The sequence below is a fragment of the Lagenorhynchus albirostris genome, chromosome 2 (genome assembly GCF_949774975.1).
Source record: "Lagenorhynchus albirostris chromosome 2, mLagAlb1.1, whole genome shotgun sequence".
In the NCBI taxonomy this organism is placed as follows: Eukaryota; Metazoa; Chordata; class Mammalia; order Artiodactyla; family Delphinidae; genus Lagenorhynchus; species Lagenorhynchus albirostris.
This window is the reverse complement of record NC_083096.1, coordinates 148142477-148161974: the sequence shown is the minus strand read 5'-3', so window position 1 is coordinate 148161974 and position 19498 is coordinate 148142477. Positions and strand designations below refer to the sequence as shown.

General features: G+C 47.6%; 2 protein-coding genes across 6 annotated transcripts in view; one reads left to right on the top strand and one right to left on the bottom strand.

Annotated features, from left to right (window-relative positions):
• RAD54L (RAD54 like) overlaps positions 1-5524 on the top strand; it is a 30869-nt gene extending 25345 nt beyond the window's left edge. For 2 of the 3 annotated variants that reach the window (XM_060140157.1, XM_060140159.1), the window contains exon 18: positions 14-422. In XM_060140157.1, the coding sequence (XP_059996140.1) occupies positions 14-224 (211 nt within the window). In that variant the 3' untranslated portion in view covers positions 225-422. Of the gene's footprint in view, positions 1-13; positions 423-3443 lie in introns of those variants that run through there. The other variant, XM_060140158.1, reaches the window with a different exon arrangement.
• On the bottom strand, positions 345-19490 carry LRRC41 (leucine rich repeat containing 41). 3 transcript variants are annotated; one of them, XM_060140154.1, is made up of 10 exons: positions 19291-19490; positions 15597-15683; positions 13751-13821; positions 6455-7598; positions 3019-3279; positions 2313-2477; positions 2122-2220; positions 1457-1579; positions 1157-1232; positions 345-1041 (listed from the first exon to the last, which is right to left on the bottom strand). In XM_060140154.1, exons 1-10 carry the CDS (start codon positions 19487-19489, stop codon positions 822-824), a joined length of 2445 nt encoding a protein of 814 aa, XP_059996137.1. In that variant the 5' UTR covers position 19490; the 3' UTR covers positions 345-821. The 3 variants fall into 3 exon arrangements, with proteins under 3 accessions (XP_059996137.1, XP_059996138.1, XP_059996139.1); XM_060140155.1 differs by lacking the exon at positions 1457-1579; XM_060140156.1 differs by lacking the exon at positions 3019-3279.
• Between the last annotated feature and the right edge of the window lie 8 nt (positions 19491-19498).

Here is a 19498-nt window from a genome sequence, read left to right as displayed (position 1 = left end):
CCTCTGCCCGCAGGTTGCGCTGCCACCGCTGTGTCAACAACCACCAGGTCTGGCCACCCCCTGATGGTTCTGACTGCACCTCAGACCTGGCTCAGTGGAACCATAGCACTGATAAGCGGGGGCTCAAGGATGAGGTACTCCAGGCTGCCTGGGATGCTGCTTCCACTGCCATCACCTTCGTCTTCCACCAGCATTCCCATGAGGAGCAGCAGGGCCTCCACTGATAACCAGCTGGTCTGGTGTGTAGCTGTTAAGAGGAAGAAGTTGGGGAAAGGGGGCTCCCTGCCCCATAGGGCACTGTTGAATTTTGTTCTCTGAGAGAAAAATCATCAAGAAGGGCTGCATGATGTTTGCCCAAAATTTATTTTATAAGAAAAACTTTTTTGGTTAAAAAAAAGAAAGGAATAAAGGTATGAAAGGGACTGAGGCCTGGGAGCAATATGGTGAGCCCAGTAGAGGAGAGGCCTGGTAGTGGGCACTCCTACACTTCACTAAAGCCTGGGTAACTGCTTGAGGAGGGAAAGCAGGAACCCTGGGGCAGGGAAGGGGGTGGGGTCTGTCCTCAGTGATTAATGACCACTGTGACCTCCTGGCCCAGGGTACTGAGTAAGGAGCCCAAAGGCTCTAAACCCAGTTGTGGGAATGCCTTTGCTGGGCCCCATCAAGGCGTCCAAGACCTCAGTGCAAGGGCAAAAGGAAGAAAGAGAAAAAAGGTGACAGAAAGAGAAAGATAGAATTGGTGGTTGGGAGTTCTGGGCAGCCCATGCCTCAGCCCCTGCAAGCTGATGGTACTGAGTATGGGCCTGTGAGGCATGGGCCCATCACATGGTGCTGACATAATCTGCGAAGGCTTGGGATGAGTCCCACGAGTCGCTAACCACATGGCAGGTGGCGCGGAGCCGTCGGATGGCTTCCCTGGCTGTGACTGCATCCTGGTCCAGCCAGTTCTGGAAGAGGCGCAGGTGACCAAAGGCCCCACGGCCCCAGCGCTCCAGCCGCTTGGCAAACTCCAGAAGCCCATCTGGCTTGATGCAGTTGGAACTGGTAGGGGTGAGAAGGATTAGACACCCAGGAGTCAACTAATCCCTGGTCTGTGTCCCTGCAGCTCCATCCCTTGTCGTTGCCCTCCCTTCACCTTCCCTACACCCACATGTACCTGATATCCAGCTGACACAGAGAGGAGGATGAATCCTCTGAGAATACATCTGCCAGGGCCAGTAGGCCAGCATTCCCTGGGGAGAAGGGGAGAAATACTCATCACCTCTACCCAAGAACAGGGAACAAGGGTATCCCAACCCAGTTCTGGCTGGGGAGAAGCCCAGACTCCTAAAGCCCCAGCACAACTATATCCCAACCCCCGTCTTCCCAGTGGAGAGGTGTATGCCTTCACCCACTGAATTTCTAGGTCAAAGGACTGGCTCCTTCCCCCTCTCCCTCCTCAGGGCCCTGCCCCCACCCAGGCGGTTCCCTGGCAGCCGGAGGCCCTTCAGTGTGGAGTTGCCCTTCATAGCAGCAACCATCTCAGGCAGAAATTGGGCCGGGCGCTTCTCAAACAGACGGCAGAAGGAGAAGGTAATCTCTGTCAAGAGAAAGTGGAATAAGTTCTGATGGCAGCATGAGAACTGGTGCTGCCCCTCCGGCCCCAGGGCCTTAGCAAGGGGTATATGAGCATTTTACAGAGTCCCAGAAGGAGAAAATAATTTGTCCAAAACCCCAAGCAAGGCTGCAACTAAGTCAGTATTCAAACCAGAGATTGAGCCTACAGGGGAGGCTCTCTGCACAGACCTCCATACACTTCCTTCTATGCAGGGGTGGGCATTAGCTACAAGTCTATGAGGGGGCTCCTGGCAGCACATTTATCCCTTCCCACCACCATCATTTGTCAGCCACTGGAAGGTAAGAAAAACTTTTAGGTGAAGCACTCTCCAAGTGAGTAATTTCCCATGTTTAGTATAGGAAGAGTTGAGTAGGGGACCCTTTAGAAGGAAGGTGATGCAGGTTCTGTGATCATTTTATAGTTGACATAAGGCCAAGAAAAGAACAGTGGCTTGCTCCTTCAGTGAGACCGTGACAGATCTGCAGTGAGGACCCACGAATGCCCCAGGCTCTGGATGAACTTACCTTGAAGAGTCAGATTCTGGAGCAAAAACAGCACCTCACTCTGACAGTCAGCCAGATTCATGTCGTGGAAGCTCAGCCTTTTCAGAGCTAGGTTGTACTCTGGATCGGGAAAATTTATGGACCTTAGTGTTCTCAAAGAACAATGCAAAGTCCCCTTCTATTTTCCCTTTACCATTCTAACTGGGTCCTACCTTTGAGTGTCTGCAACACAAGCCCAAAATCTTGGGGAGAGGCAAAGGTGGCACTATCCAGGGACAGCTGCTGCAGAGAACCTGAGGCCTTCAGTACAGAGCAGAGCAGTGGGGCTGGCTGGGCTCCCCGTGGAAATCCCATCTCCAGCTGTTCCAGGCAGTTTTCTGGATATGGTAGGGAGAGAAGATTACAGCTGGCCATTGCTACTTCTCTCCCATTGCAGGTCCCATCCTGTCCTTAAAGGATTCACTGAAAAATCATTTATTCGTCTACTTGTCCTTGAGTGCCTACTATATGCGAGGCAGTATGCTAATATACGATTTAGTCCTTGTCCTTAACGGTGCTTTTAATCCAAGAACACAACTAATCAGACACAAGTAGAGTATGCAGCATGGTGGCATATGAGACATGCAGGAACTAAGGGGACATACAGCATGGGGACCCAATCTAGTCTAACGGTCAGGTCTGTTTTGGTTCAGACCCCTTTCGGGAGACAGATCTGCCATAGTCACTCCCTACGGGGCTAGTGTTGGTCTGGGATCTATCCAACCCATGGTTATCTTTAAGAACGGGCTCTAAAGGCAACAAATTACAGATAAGCCAGGAATGTGTGGTGACTGGCCTGGATTAGAGATCTTTTGCCTTCCCCACACAAATAGACCTGCACACGTCTGTGGAGATAGACACACGCGCATAGTACTTCACCTGGTATCTCCTCATCCCCAATTATGTGGCTAGGGGACCCTGCATTCCCTGGTATTGCAGGGTTGTCCCTCTGGCTAGGGTGGTCGACACGAATAGAGAGGACCCGCAACAGGGGCAGGGCTCGCACAATGGCACGTGTCAGCTCCAGGATGGGCAGTGGTGAGAACAGGTCACTGAGATGCAGGGCACGGAGGCGGCATCCAGCCTGGCTTGACAGGGCCCGCAGGCTATCTAGCAGGCGGAAGATATTAGAGCCCAGGCCTATGGCAGGAAAGAGATTGGGTCAGTCATGTGGGAGTATCAGTAGGGGTAATACTCAGATACAACTCCAAATATTTCTGTTGATAACTACCAAATCTGAGCTTTGGCTCAGATTATTTTAAATCATTCTCAGCTATTCATCCATTGTCTTGCTTTTTCCTCAGGTAACCAGCTTACTGATGCCGCCTCTACTGGGCCATGCCCTCAAACATCAGGCAGGGCAGAGTCACAAAACAGAAGATAGGATGTGGTGGGACAGCATGTGGCTGCTAGCTGATTGATGGGCCCAGACAGCAGCAGAGATCTCTGGACTTTTCCTATAGGTCATGGGGAACATCTGAAAACTAAGCAGGAGAGTGACAGTGATCCAATACTTTTAAATTCATTGGGTGGGAATAGGGCCGAAAACGATAACCACATCCCACAGAAGGGAGTAGGATCCAGAAAGGTTAGGGCAGTTGCTTAATGCCACAGAGCAAATAATTCCTTGGAAGCCACACCTTTATCTCTCCTTGGACTGAGCAGGCTCCTTTTGATTCATTCATTCAACTAAACCTTACCCATGGTAAGCACCTGGTAAGCTTGTTTTTCTGCTAGGTAGTCATGAGCAGCAGATCTTGTTCCTGCCTATACAGCCTGATAACAAAAGCAGATGATGGGAACTGGGGAAGTAGAGTGCTGTGGAAGTAAAAGGATGGGTACTTAACACCCAATTTAGCTTTGTCAGTAAAGACTCTCTGGCTGAGTCCTAAAGAACATAAAAGAGAGGCTAAAAGGAGGAGGAGTGACTGGCAGAGTGAACTTGGCATATATCAAGACCTGAAGGAGAAAGAGTGGCAGGTTCCAAGAACTGAGAAATACTCAATGTGGCTGGTGTGTAAAGTATGAGGGAGGGACGATTCAACTATAGAGGTAAGCAGGGTAAGAACATGAATGGCCCTCTAAGTAAAAACATACAGTGACAAGAAGCCGTTGAATTTTTAGATGATTGACAGATTTGCAGTTTTAAAAATGCTTGGGTTGCAGTGTAAAAAATGAGTTGTATGGTGTGTATGGAGTCAGAAGGAACTGCTGAAATGGTGAATCCAGATGAGAGGTAATGGTAGTCTGAATTAAGAATGTGGAGATAAATGAATCTGAGAGATTGTACCACCTGGTAGCCAAATATATGTGGCGTAAGAGAATCCAGGCTTTTTTTGAGCAACTGAATCTGTGATGTCACTGAGAACAGAAGGAAGGTCTGTTTAGAAGGAAGAAGACGCATTCAGGTTGGGGAGTGTGGTTTATGAATCCTGTGATATCTAGTTGTCAGATGGATAAATAGGTCTGGAGTTTAGGAGGAGGATCTGGGCTAATGTCATAAAATGGGGGTGTCTTCAGCATAGTTGGTCTTTGAAACGAAGTCCAGTAAGCATGTGTAAACTGGGAGAGTTTTGAGGATCTCTGAACATTAAGAGAGAAGTAATGTCCAGAAAGGGAGGAAAAAAAAAACTCAGAAAATTTTGAGGTAGTAGAAATGAGACTATTTCACGAAGAAGACAATACTTAATAGCAGATGATGCCGAGAATTAATTTAAGATGACTGAAAGGTATATATTGGACTTAACAACAAGGATGACGTTGGTCACCTCGAGGTCCTTGATGCAGTAGACAGGGTGGAAGCAAGGCTGGAGTGGCTGTGAGAGAAGAGGGCACAGATGACTCTTAAGGTTGTCTCTGAAGGGCATGGAAGAATAGGACAGTTAATAAATGGAATAGATGGAGGTGGTGGTGGTAGTTTTTGGTGGATACCTGATTGAGAGAAGAGAGGCAGCATTAAGTGGTTTATAAGCATGAGTTCTGGAGCCAGGTTACCTGGGTTTGAATTCTAGCTCTACAATTTACTAACTTATCCTGGGCAAGTCACTTGACCTCAGAATTGTAAGGATTAAATTAGTTAAAGAATATTTAAAGGGGCTTCCCCAGTGGCGCAGTGGTTAAGAATCTGCCTGCCAATGCAGGGCACACGGGTTCAAGCCCTGGTCCGGGAAGATCCCACATGCCGCGGAGCAACGAAGCCCGTGTGCCGCAACTACTGAGCCTGCGCTCTAGAGCCCTCGAGCCACAACTACTGAAGCCTGCGCGCCTAGAGCCCATGCTCCGCAGCAAGAGAAGCCACTGCAGTGAGAAGCCCTCACACCGCAACAAAGAGTAGCCCCCACTCGCCGCAACAGAGAAAGCCCGCGTGCAGCAATGAAGACCCAATGCAGCCAAAAATAATAAATAAAATAATTTTTAAAAAAAGAATATTTAAAATATGCCAGATGCATAGTAGGCAGTATATAAAAGTTAGCTCTTATTGAGGCATTTGAAAAATGTGTTTTCCTAAGGAGTTAAGAGGTTATGTATCCAGAGCACAGGCAGAAGAGTTAGCCTTAGATAGGGCAGCCATTTCTCCCATTGTGATGAAGGAAGAAAGGAAGAGTGCAGGTGTAGGAGTTTCTAGGTTGGTTTAACATGTTGAAGGAGTTCATGTGTGATGGCTTCTATTTTCTGTGAAGTAGGTGGTCATCTGCTGAGAGGAAAAGAAGGGTTTGAAGTGGTAGGGTAGGAATGGAACTGATGTTGCAGACAGGGTTCATATGAGGATGATGACCATGAATGTATATAGTAGCACCAATCTGCAGTTGTGTGACTTTCTCTAGCAGTGTTCAGCAACCTAGGCAGATTGCTGGATTTAGCCAGAACTGAAATTTGGCTAGCTGGGCACAACCAGATGGGAAAGAACTGAGGGCTGTTTTGCAGGTTGCTGGTCTGATTTTTTTTTAAAAAAGGTATCCCACACCTTTTTATATAGCTGCTTTGGTATGATTAGTGAGATCCAACCTCAGTCCTGGTTGGCCCTGTATACACTATATTCTCCCACCTGTCCTTGGTTTGCCTACCATATCTAAGGTAGACTCATTCTTCAGATTCTCATTGTCCCTCAGGAACCCCTGCTTCCAACTAAATCAAGCCTGTAGACCTTGTGTTCATCTTCTCTAGCACCGACAGTCTGCCACTATATCATGTGTGTGCCTTCTGCCTCCCTGTGAGGAGGCAGCTTCCTGATCATACCCCCTATTCCCCTCCACAGGGTTGGGCACACAGCTGGGGCTGCTGGGAGACCCAACCCCTGCCCCTCCAGGGCACTCACCATTATAGGAGAGTGTGAGGCTCTCCAGAGACACCCAGGAGCTCAGCAGGTGGCACAGTGTCAGAGCCGCCTCTGTGGAGAGTGGAACCGTGAAGAGCTCCAAGGTGGAAATGCTGCGGAATCTTTGGGAGGCCTCCAGTGCTGGAAGCCCCAGGCAACTGGGATCTGATCCATCCAGTGCTCCACAAGCCACTTCCCCGATCTCCATCTCTTCCCCATCCTCTTTCTCACCCGCCACAATGAAAACAAAGTCATATAGGTCTTCAGATTCAGCACCAGACCCCTGACGGGTGCGAGCACCCTTCTTCCCTGCAGCTCGCTTAAAACGCTTTAGGGGCTTAGGCTGTGGGGCTGAGCTAGCTGGAGCCCGTTTAGATGAGGATGTGGAAGAAGAAGCAGAGGCAGAGGAGGTGGTGGCTGGAGCAGAGGGTGGGCGTTTGGTGACAGGAGCCTCATGGGAAGTGGCTGGAGGGAGCGGCTCCCTCTTAGGGTCTGTCCCGCCTGCTGTCAGGCTCTCCTGTGTGCTCCGGCGTGTTACCCGAGCGGCAGGTGCACCTCTGGCCGTCTGCTTGGCTTCACTCTTCCGCCGGGAGGCCATCAGGGCTGCAGCACATCGCTCAGCAGCATCCCGGCGAGGCCGGCGTGAGCCCAGCAGGAGGGACCCTTCATCTCGGGATGGGGCCCGGCCTCGAGAGGCCTCTCCACAGAGGCGGCAGGGTGGGCCACCGGGGCCTGGCTGCCAGAAGCCAGCACTCATGGTGAGGATAAGAATGAAAAGGGCTGACTCAGGTACAGGCCAGGAGTACAGCGACACCTGGCTGACAGCCCCATGGTGAATAAGCTGATGCAACAGCTGCCGAAGTGACTGCTGAGCAGCCACATCAGAGAAAAGCAGGTGGCGGAACTTGAGGGTGTGCAGGGAACTGGCCAGGGTCTCCAGAACCCTGCGATTGGGCTCAGCCACCAGCTCAGTCGCACCCTGCAGCATGTTGCAGATGGTGAGCTGCCGGACATGGCGGGAGCTATGCAGGAGAGGTGAGAAGCGCTGGTCACAAAGACGCCTGTCAGAAGACACATCAATGGTCCCACGTAGAACATGGGAAAAAAAGGCCTCCATAAACTTGGCTCGCCAACAGGTCACGCTCTGAAAGCAGAGAACATTCCAGACAGCTGTGATACTAAGTGCTACCCATGGAACCCAGTTTCCTTCCTTCCAATAGCTAGCTGTTTACCGAGCCAGGTAACATTCTAAATAATGTATGCAAGTTCATTTAATCCTCACATCTTTGAGGTATATATTACTATTAGATCCATTTTACAGGTAAGAAAACCAAGGCACAAATGTTATTGCCTGTGGTTACACAGTTAAGGGGCAGGATTAGGATCTGAACCCAGGAGGGAATTCCCTGGTGATTCAGTGGTTAGGACTCTGAGCTCTCACTTCTGAGGGCCCAGGTTCAATCCCTGGTCGGGGAACCAAGATCCCACAAGCCACACGGCATAGCCAAAAAAAAAAAAGGATTGGAACCCAGGAAATTTGGTTCCAGAGACTATTACTATAGTGCCTCCCAAGTGAAACATTCAACCTTGTAAGTTCTTCCACACTTGTTTTTAGAACCTGATCCTAACTTTCCATTCTTAACGCTACCACCTTTGTTCAGACCCTTATCACCTAACACCTGGCTACTTCATTAGCTTCCTGATTCCTCTGCTTGTTCCCCTTCCCAAACTTTTGCACAAGTCCACTGGGTTCATCTTTGTATTAAAAAACAAAACTCTGATTACATTATTCTCCTTTAAAACCCCTAATGTCTCCCCACTGCTTAGGGGATCAGTGCTGCAACACATTTGAAGTTCCTCAGACTGGCAGGGAAAGCTGTCCACAATATAGCCTCTGCCTACCTGAGAAGCTTTATCTGCCACACCTTGCTCATGAATGCTTTGCTCTGGCGAAACTGGTCACCTCACTGACCCAAACGTGCCTTCTTTTTCCTTTCCTACCTCTGCCAGAAATGCTCTCCATTCCCAGATCAAATAGACTTCATGAAGACCTACCAACATTTTGCTCTTTGAGGCTGTTGGTCTCATTGAGTGTCTGCCCCACTTTCTACCCCTCCCCCCTACCTCTCATGTTGGTACTCTGATACTGACTACTCAGGTCTTAGATGTTGGTACATATGTCTCATGGTGTTGAGTCTCTTCCTGTATACACATCTCATCCCAACCAGATTAGAAATTCCTGGAGAGGAGGCAGCAACTAGAAAACTAGTGCCTTCGTTTTCTCCAAGGCAATACTTTGCTTTGATGGGTATGAGATTTCATCAGGCTATTCTGATACATTTAGAAGAACTGAACACAAGTGATTTTTTTTTTCCACAAGTGATTTTTAAGCTTTGATATACATCAGAATTTACTGTGGAGCTTTTTCCCAAAATTCATACGCCATGTACCCAGACTTGGTGATTATATTATGTTACATCTGAGGTAAGGTCCATGCATCTTTATTTTTTAAACCTTCCCCAGATGATTCTGATGTATATATCAGAGATTAGGAATTACTGCTACCTACCCCCAAAGGACACATTGAGACAAATATTGATATTTCTCTAAGTATTTCTCTAAGTCCCCATTCTCTCCTAAGGTGCACAGAAAGTCTGATGACTTTCATAAAAGTGCCAGCTCTGCCACTATACTCTGGACCTCTTTAAACCTCTTTATTCATCTGTAAAATGTGGATAATATCACCTGCTTCACAGGTTTGTTGTGAAGATCAAATGAGACAGTGCAAGTTTAAAGCACCTTGTAAACTGTAAAATACAAAATGTAACTTCTGTTAATGATAATAATTACCCCACATGGGAAATGTGAAATGGACTGCATGGAGGCAGAGCCTGTTAAGCAGGGTGCTTATTCAACCTGAAGGTGGTGGGGCCTGAGGTTCCCAAAGGCTAAAAATAAGATACTTCCTTTGGTATCTACCCTGCCTCCGTGCATTCCCTCATACCAGATTGACCCTCAGTTTATATGAGGTTCTTGGCAGGCAGGAGGTGGGCCCCTATTCTCAGGCAAAAGTGTCATTCCTTTTGCCCTAGCTATTCCCCAAGACCCTGCTGTGGTAATAATTAGGAACGACTTCATGTTTAAGCTAACTGCATGGCACAACAAGTGAGAAAGGCCCCTCCAGCAGCAGTGTGGGGGCCTGAGGGCAGCAGAAAAAAATACCTGGCAACCAAATCTCTACTCAGCCTTAAGTGGAAGCTAAGAGGGTATTCCTGAATCCTTTAATCCTGCCTCATTCTAGCACTTTTTTCACACATCTGCTGGCCCACACAGCCTTGAAAAATACTTGCAGGTATCCCTAGCAAGGCTTCAACTTCACAAGTGAAATAAATGGTTACCATGAGATCTGGGCCTAAAATATGGACAAATATGTGAACGTGAACCAAGATATTGTGGCTGTTTCCGACTATAAGGCATGTGGAATATGAACTTTAGATAACTAAATACTTGGGTTTTTCAGACATTTTATTGGTTTACAAAGACAATAGGAGAGAATATTTGAAATTGGAACACCCCAGACCTGTGATAACCACAGTGAAAGCAGCATGACATAGTGATTAAGAGCATGCACTCCAGAGCCAGACTGCCTCAACTTGAATGTCCGGTCAGCCATTCATGAACTGTCACCTTAGGTAAGTCACTTTTCCTCTTTCTGCCTCAGTTTCATCATCTGTAAACTGAGGAAGAAAACTATACCTACATGACAGAGTTGTTGTGAAAATTAAATGAGTATGTAAAATTAGTTGACTATTGCAATGGCTTCTTTCTCATGAATTAATGCATAAGCAGATAGCAATTCACTGCATTTTATTCCATCACCACCTTGTAGAAGATTCTATGCTAAAACTTCAAAGCTGAAAAATACCTGAGAGATCTAGTCCAAACCACTCATTTTGTGGACCTGTACACTATAGTTCATACACTATAGTTCAGACAATGCAAAGTGATTTAAATACTTTCTTTTGGGGGAGAGTAGGGGAAATAAGGCACCACCAAAGAGGTGACATGACATTTGCTTACCAACACAATCAGTCCTTGGCCCATCCACAACGGGCTGGCAGCTCAGGTACTGGTAGGGAAGGAAGAAGTGCGTACAAACTAGGGAGAGCTAAATATTTTCTTGTACTAAACTGTTAGAGCCTGCAAATGCTCATAAACTATATATCGTCCACTGTTTTTCTGATAACAGAAATATTGTTTGTGGAACTATAAGGAAGCAAATCAAAAATCATGTGTAAACCAACTTTTTGGAGTGTATATGTATATGTGATGAGCTATAGGTATTTGTGTTTATAACACTGAGACAATTCTGAACAGTTTCAAATGCTGGGCTTTTTTTTTAAACATTACATATCACCACATCATTAAACATTTTTACCACCACGTATTTAAATATTTTTAGAATGACTTTATTAATATTTTGAAAATATGGATGTACTATATTTAATAATTTCTATATTATTGAATACTTAAATTGTTTCTAGCTTTTTATATTAAACTTTGCTGTAATGAACATCTGGAAATAAATCTTCACGAGTATCTCAATTTTATATACCATAAGATATATACTTCTTAAAATTTCTAGTTGAAGAATTTGAATATTTTAAAGACTCTTGACAATTATCACCAGATTGCCCACCAAGAAAGTTGTAACATTTCTGCTCCCACCACCAGCATATTAAAATGCAAGTCCTACCCACCCCTGGAATTATCTTTTAAAACAAAACCAAATTAAAACAATACTTCACTAATTTAAGAGGTATAATTTTACTTTCCCATTTTTTTATTATTAATGAGATTGAACATTTTTTACTTTACTGGAGATTTTTGTATATTTTGAAACTTGTCCAAATCTGTATTCATTTTATTCTACTGTTCACCTGTCTTATCTTCTGTATCCTTTTATATTGCAAATATTGTTGCAAACATTCTTTTACGTGCCTTTTAAATTGTATTTATAGTGTTGGCATTTTATGTGGCCAGATGTGTCCATATTTTCTTTTTTGGTTCTGCCTATTTACTAGTACTCTCCACCCTGAGATTAGATAACCAGTCACCTTTATTCTTTTTTAAAACTGTTTTGTGCTTTTACTTTTTACAATGTAATCTTTAATCTATATAGAAATTGAGTATATTGTAAAGTGAGGCTCTAACTTTATTTTTTCCAAATGGTTAACCAGTTACTAGAGAACCACTGATTGAATAATCCTTCATTTCCCCATTGCTTTGTCTCCAGAATATCTATTTTATTCTGCAGATCTCTTAATACACATATACACTAGTACTACACAGTCTGAAACACTATTGCTCCATAAGCAACCAGGTACTCTATCTTGCTCACCACTATATACCTAGAACCTAGCATAGTGCCTGGAACTGAATAGTCACTCAATAACTGTCTGAATTATGAATGAAGTGAAGGTTACTGTTATGCAAAAGTGGGAAGTGGAAGCAGACACCCTCTGGAATGGATATGATGCTCCAAGTCAGGACTTCTGCGTAGGTGACTGTTAGGCCACCAGGCCTGGGGCTTCCTATATATTCTGAAATACTCTGAGACAAGGAAACAGATAACAAATAGACATTCCTTCCCAGGAAGCTTGAGATAATGGTGGAAAAAGCTTTCTCAAAGAGAAAGATATTACAGTCTCCATCACCTGTTAGTCAACCATACTACTTGGGAGACACTGTGACAAAGTGAATCTCATGTTTCTTTAAAGGTTGCAGGAAGCTGTTGCCATTTCTTAACATTCTTGTGTCCACTTCCCTTCCTCATAAGGCCTAACTCCTATACATAATGCCTGATAATTTCATTGGGCCTCAATGTCATTATGCTGAACTCCAGGGGCTGCATCTACATCTAGAAGTGGAAAAGCTGAAGGATATGGAGCTGAATGTTATTACTGAACCTAGTGTATCCCCACAAAATAAATCTCCAATTTCTGATAAAAGCTTGTTCTCTTGTCATTTGGCCTCATTCACTATATAAAGCCCAGTTCAAATACTACTTCCTAGGAAAGAATTTCTTACTCCCTTTTCCTTCAACCTTCTCGCTACACTCGATCATACCACTTGGCCTACCATACATGATGTATTTGTTTGCAGATTTCCCCACTAAACTGACAGTTCCTCAAGATTAGGGATTGTGTCTGTACCTCTAATATTCAGCATAAGATGTGGTATGTGGTAAGTCTGAGTAAATGTTTATTGAACTCAATCTGTCCTGTCACCGAATTATGGAGCAGTAAAAGGAATTCTGTTTAAATGAGAGCTCCAGTGAGTTATATTTGAACCAATGAATAATAGAATCTTATTATTCTAAGGGCTAAGAGGACCCCTAAAAGTATCTTGTCCAATATCTCCAACAATGCCAAACTTCTTCTATTGATACAGTACCCTTGTGTCAGGTGGGGTTATCCAGACTCTATTAAACACTTAGTGATGGGAAGCTTATTACCTCTGGAATTAGCTTGTTTCATCACCAATAACCTCAGAGTTTAAAAATTCTACAGTTTAGCAAAAATTTATCCTCCTTTAGCTTCAACCCAGAACAAGTCTGTTAATCCCTCTTTCAAATATTTCAAGACAGTTCATGTTCCCCAAGTCTTCTCTTTTTCAGGAAAAACATCTCCAGTCTTCCAAATGTGACTCACATGATGTGGCTTTGACTTCTTTCTCCATACTCCAGGGATAGCCTGACCACTGCAGAGTCAAGCAGGTCTATCATCTCCCTTGTCTTTCAGTCTACATTATAGTTACATTAGTTCACACAGCTCAGGATATAGTCATTATATGAGTGGCTTTAGCACAATGTAGACTAAACCCCCTTAATCTTTTTTATTCTAGCTGCTGCTGAGCCAGACCCCTCCACCCACTACCCTGAGGTCATGCAATTAGAATTTTTTAGACTCAAGTGGAGAGTTGGTTTATTCTGCTAACTTTCATCTTGTTAGGTTTGACCATTGCTCCAGCCCTGTCAAGATCTGAATCCAGGTTCTGCCATCCATTGTGATCACTACCTTTCCCTGTTTTGTGTCACCTGCAAACATGGTGAACAAGCAAGTCAGTGACAAATGTCAAATGAAAAGAACTTCATGACAAGCCATCAGAGACCTCTTCCCAAATTCATTCCATGCCTGCCCCTGCACTTTACCAGTACCCAGCTTGTGTTTGTGTGCTATTCCTGCTTTCACTGTGCAAAGTCAGGCCAGAGTTCTACCTGGTGCCTTAACTTACTTCCAAACTGGAAGGCCTTGTCTTCATCAGCTCATCCCATAGTCGGCGCCAAATGGCCTGAGTGGAGAGGCCTGTAGAAAGAAATATCACATTTACTTGGCTGCTCCTTGGTCTCCATGAGTGAAGTACATCAGCCTTTTAATGTCCTTTTCTAGGTTCACAGGAGCAACATGGCAGAGTGGTAAAGAGCACTGGCTCTAACGACAGACTGCCTGGCTTCAAATATCAGCAAACCATAGTCTAGCAGTGTAACCTTGGGCAAGATACTTAATTTTTCTGTACCTCAGTTTCCTTATCTATAAAATGTAGTTGTTAATAGCAATTTCACAGAGTTGTTGAAAATATTAAATGAGTTTCCCCAGGTAAAGTGCCTAAGACAGTGCTTGGAACAGGGTTAGTTAGATGAATGTTAGCTATTAACAGATGTGTCCAATGAGGGGTTTGGGAGGCAGCTTGATAAATTAGAAAAACTAATTCAAAAGATTCAAAAGGGGCTTCCCTGGTGGCGCAGTAGTTGGGAGTCCGCCTGCCGATGCGGGGGACGTGGGTTCATGCCCCGGTCTCGGAAGATCCCATGTGCCGCAGAGCGGCTGGGCCCGGGAAGCATGGCCGCTGAGCCTGCGTGTCCGGAGCCTGTGCTCCGCAACGGGAGAGGCCGCGGCGGTGAGAGGCCCGCGTACCGCAAAAAAAAAAAAGAGATTCAAAAGATCTGGGTTCGGGACTTCCCTGGTGCTCCAGTGGTAAAGAATTCTCCTTACAATGCAATGGACACGGGTTCGATCCCTAGTCAGAGAACTAAGGTCCCGCGTGCTGTGGGGCAACTAAGCCCGCGTGCCACAACTACTGAGCTCGCACGCCTCAACTAGAGGGCCCTCATGCCACAAACTACAGAGCCCATGCGCTCTGGAACCTGCACGCCACAACTCTGGAGCCCACATGCCCTGGAGCCTGCATGCCACAACTAGAGAAGAGAAAACCCACATGCCACAACTAGAGAGAAGCCCGGGCGCCGCAGTGAAAGATTCTGCATGCCTCAATGAAGATCCCGTGTGCTGCAACTAAGACTCAATGCAGCCAAAAATAAATAAATAATGAATTTAAAAAAATACATTGTCGTAACTGAAGTTTATTTAAAAAAAAAAAAGATCTGGGGCTTCCCTGGTGGCGCAGTGGTTAAAAATCCGCCTGCCAATGCAGGGGACACAGGGTTCGAGCTCTGGTCCAGGAAGATCCCACATGGTGCAGAGCAATTAAGTCCGTGTGCCACAACTACTGAGTCTATGCTCTAGAGCCCACAAGCCACAACTACTGAGCCCGTGAGCTACAACTACTGAAGCCCATGTGCCTAGAGCCCGTGCTCTGTAACAAGAGAAGCCACTGCAATGAGAAGCCCGTGCACCACAACTATAGAAAGCCCGTGTGCAGCAACGAAGACCCAATGCAGCCAAAAATAAATTAATTAATTTAAAAAAATAACTTAAAAAAAAAAAAGATCTGTGTTCAGGAATTCCCTGGCTGTCCAGTGGTTAGGATTTGCTGCTTTCACTGCCGGAGCCTGGGTTCAATCCCTGGTCGGGGAACTAAGATCCTGCAAAAGGTCTGGGTTCTATTTGGCTTTGCTATTAATTGTTGTGTGCCTGTGGTTTCTTTTTTATTAGTATAATAGGGATCACATACTTGTTTTGTGTTTCACAGGACATTGAGAAATCAGATAAGAAAATAGGTGTGAGGGTACTTTTGAAAAGCATGAAGTTCTATGCAGGTATCAGGTGTAATATTTACCTGAAGAACATCATGGTGCCTTGCTTACAATCAGTGACTGAAAAAAAGACAGAAAAACACTCACCTTTCTTGAGGGCAGTTTCCTCAATCCTCTCCAAGTAATATATATTGAGCAGAGGTAAGATGCTTTGAAGTATTGGGCCTGGGAGGGCTACAAAAACCAAACATAAAATTTACTTTTTTCTCCCAGAGTTGCAAGCATTATTTATCCTACTGGAAAGGAAAACAGAAGGGCAAGACTTCTCACTTGACGAGTGGAACTTAAAGAAGCTAACCTAAGTTTAATTCAAACTCTGGTCCACTTATCTTCAGCCACTTAGTTGGCAGCTGGAATTTCAGGGGCATGCATGTCTTCAAGGGTGAGATAATCCCACAAAGCAAGCTGACAGGCTCATTTAGGAGCTGGCAGTTCACTTCTGCCCAAGCCTAATGGACCATTCCTCATTTAAAAGGTCCTTTTGAGTATGTGTGATTTTAAAAAATCACATAATTTTTCATAATCTGGGCCCTACTAACTTCTCCAGCTCCCTGCTTTGCCTCCTACACTTCAGCCATAATAAACTACTTTTTTCAGTTACCTAACTCCCTGCTTTCTGCCTGTGCCTTTGTCATGCTGTTCTCTCCACTGGGAATGTTCTTGCCATTTTCAGCATATCAATTACTCATCTTTCACGTATCACATGCCCTTTATTAAGCCTTTCCTGAAATCCCTTCCCAGTCTTCCAAACTGGCCACTTCCATCCTTTGGGCTCCCACTATACCCTGAACTAGCACTTTCCTATGAAGAATAGAAATAATTAGGCTCTATACTCTTAATTCAATATATCTTAAAAACAAAACTTGCTCTTGCTAACTTCCCTAGATCTGAGAGGCATTACAGTATTGTGGCTAAATGGTTTAATCTCTAGATTGGACAAAACTGGGTGAAATCCTGATTATACCACTTAATTATGAATTCATGGACAAATTAATGTCTTTGAGCCTCAGTTTCCTCAATTTTAAAATTGAGATAATAATAACTACCTCTTAAGATTGTTGTGAAAATTAAAGGAGACCATGCTCATAATCTTTTGAAGACTATGCCTGTCCATAATCTCACTAAATTTTAGCTATTATTATTCTTATCCTGTCAAAAGCATCTCTGTCCTGCCAAGAACAAGTCTTAAGATCATGATACTTGAGAAAATTCTTTCAAAACTTACATTCCAGGATCTCCTTTTATCTTTACTTATGCAATAACTGAGTCTAGATATCCAAGAGCCTAGTACAATTCTTTCTACATAGTAGGTACTCAATGTACCTGCTGAAGAAAAGCATTAATTCCCTATGCTATTATACTAATGTAGTCACTCTACTGCATTCAAAATAAAGTCCAAGTTCCATATCCTGGCATTCAAGGTATAACATACCTATTTTATTCCTCATTATATCCTTTCCTGCTGCCTTTACTCATTTTCCCCTCTTCTCTCTCTACACAAAGAAAAGCTAGTGCACTACTTCCAGGAAGGCTTTCCTGGCTGTTAGCCCACACTGAGACCTTCCTCCAAAATAGCATTGCTTAGCAGGCCTCTTACTTGGCCCTTCTAAGAGACCTAGCTTGATTCTGTGTGACTGTCCACCTGGGCTAGGCCCATAGGAGCTCTTCCTCCTCTGTCCATAATGCTCCCCTGTTTAGCCATCCCCTCTCACAGCCACAGGGATTCTCATCCCGTTATTCACAAACTTCTCTGTACCTTTCTCCATTCTTCTTAAGCCAGGCTCTTCCTTGCTTCTTTCCAGCCCACATCGTCAATGCTTCCCCTTCTCAACTTTGGGCCTCCACCCCCAGTCCTCTGCCCTGGTAGCCAGGTTTAGCATTCTGGAAGGTCCAGGCTGACACTGCTAGATCCACTGTACCTTCTTCCACATTCCCCAGGATTTTTCTGAGCCTCCTGCACAGATCCACTGAGACTCTTCTCCCATTGCCCATGAGTCAGCCTGACTCTACTCTTTTAGTTGTTGGTCCAGGGCCTCCACAATCCCCTCCCCCTCACTAGGCCTGAGGACTTCTAACAGTCTTCCCCCAGCAGACAAGGCACTTGGGCCTCTTCAGGATCCGTCCCCACCACCACCACCACCAAGGGCCTTCCTCCATCCCTGGACCTCCTTAACCACTCCACAGCTTTGGGGCTTATTCCTGGAGGCCCAACCCCCCAAATGCCAGGGCCTTTTCTCCACATCGGCCTCCTCACGCGTGTAACCCAAACCCCCATCCCAGGACATCAAGCCCCGACTCCTGACCTTACACGGGCCTTCCTCCTCGCAAAAGCACCACCACCACCATTCCTGAGGCCTACTCTAGACACCACCCCCAAGGCCCAGGGCCTCCTCTCCTGCCACCCTCTCCCCCTCCCCGGGCCCTCGGCCTGGCCTGCCATCTCCTCACCCAACTTCAGCCCTGGCCTCCGGGCCCCACCCCCTCACACCAGCAGTCAGTCAGGCCCAAGGCCTCCCTCCGTCCCGTGCGGGCAGGCCTACCCCCAGACCTCTCACTTTCCTCTCTTTCACTCTCACCGTCGGTGCCCAGGTCGCTCACCCGCGCTTTCCTCCTCAGCTGCCAGACTGCGACCAGCGGTACCCACCCCACGGCCCGGCCTCCTCGTGCCCATCCGCCCGCAGGCCTCCCTCCTCCGTTACCCGGCCCACCCCGCCGCCGTATTCCCAGGCCCCCCGGCCGGGCTAGTCGGCTCACCCTCCCAGGCCCTCATCCCAGCGCCCTAGGCCGCCCGCCTGTGCTTCTCAGCCTGGGCGCCCTCAACCCAGGCCGGGCCTGGCCGTCTCGGCCGCTCTCAGGCCCGGGCCTCCTTTCACTCCACTCGGACCCAGGCCTCCTAGCGGCGCCGCGCCCCCTCCCAGTTCGGGATCCCCGGGCCGTCGCCCCGCCTGGGGCCTCCGTGGCCCTTCCCGCCTGTCCGTCATTCGCGCCTCCGTCGATTGCTGATCCTCTCCCGGCCTCCCTTCACCCGCTCTCTGGCCCTTCCTCGCCGCTCCGGCCAATCCGAGCGGCCTCCGGCGCTCCGTGCCCTGCCCGTCAGTCCGTCGCTCAGTCAGTTTGGCATCCGAGGCCCTGGCTGTCTGTTCGCTCCCTCCAGCCCCGGGCCGTCAGACAGGCCTCGGCGCCCCGAGCCTTTCAGCCTCTCTGGCAGCCCCATCCCCTCGCTCTCCAGTCCACTGGCTGCCGTCGCTCAGCAGCTTGGCCTCCGGAGTCTCGGCCCCCGCGGTCTGTCAGGCAGACGCCGGAGGCCCCGCGCCGTCAGTCTGGTTAGGTGGCCCCGGGCCGGGCCTCCGGGCCTCCTGGCCTCCGTCCGGGCCTCGCAACCTCGGCCCCCGCCCCCAAGCAGAAGGGCCATCCCTGACCGTCCGTTAGACATCCGAGACTCCTCAGCCCGGCCCAGCCCGAGTGTCACTTCGGAGCCCACAGCCCGGCTAGTCAGTCCTGCCTCTGTCGCCCGGCCCGCTTCGCCCCAGACCGGGCCTCCTGGCCTCGCCCCCCGCGCCCCCCGGCCAGGCCGCGGTGCGGGTCCACCTGCCGGTTTGGTCTCCGCCTTTACTGTGCCCAGTCCTGTCAGTCACGGAATTCATGCTCCGACCCAAAGGTCTGGCTTCCAGTGCCCCGGGCTGGGCCTTGCTCCAGGCCTCCCGGCCTCGCCCCCCGCGCCCCCCGGCCGCTGGGCCGTCTCCGCTCGTTGCCAGAGGTAGCCCCTCACCCCGCGACTTACCCCACACCCCGCTTTCCAGAACCCCCATATGGGCGCTCACCGCCCGCCCGCACAGCTCGAACAGGGCGGGGGGAGCGCTGGGGCCCGAGGCCGAGCTCTTCGCTGGCGCCGCCTCCCGGGACGTGGCCTCCATGGTCGTTGCCGCCGCTACCTCACAGAACCAGCAACTCCGGGCGCGCCAGGCCTCGGGCGCCGCCATCTTGGGGAG

What these genes read in the sequence shown, in the direction of transcription:
- LRRC41 (XM_060140154.1), bottom strand. Translation starts at nt 19,489, where the DNA reads ATGGCGGCGCCCGAGGCCTGGCGCGCCCGGAGTTGCTGGTTCTGTGAG. An exon ending in TGGGGATGAGGAGATACCAG is followed by an intron (nt 2,478 to 3,018) that starts GTGAAGTACTAT and finishes TACCATATCCAG; the next exon opens with AAAACTGCCTGGAACAGCTG. An exon ending in CCAGAATCTGACTCTTCAAG is followed by an intron (nt 1,580 to 2,121) that starts GTAAGTTCATCC and finishes TTCTCTTGACAG; the next exon opens with AGATTACCTTCTCCTTCTGC.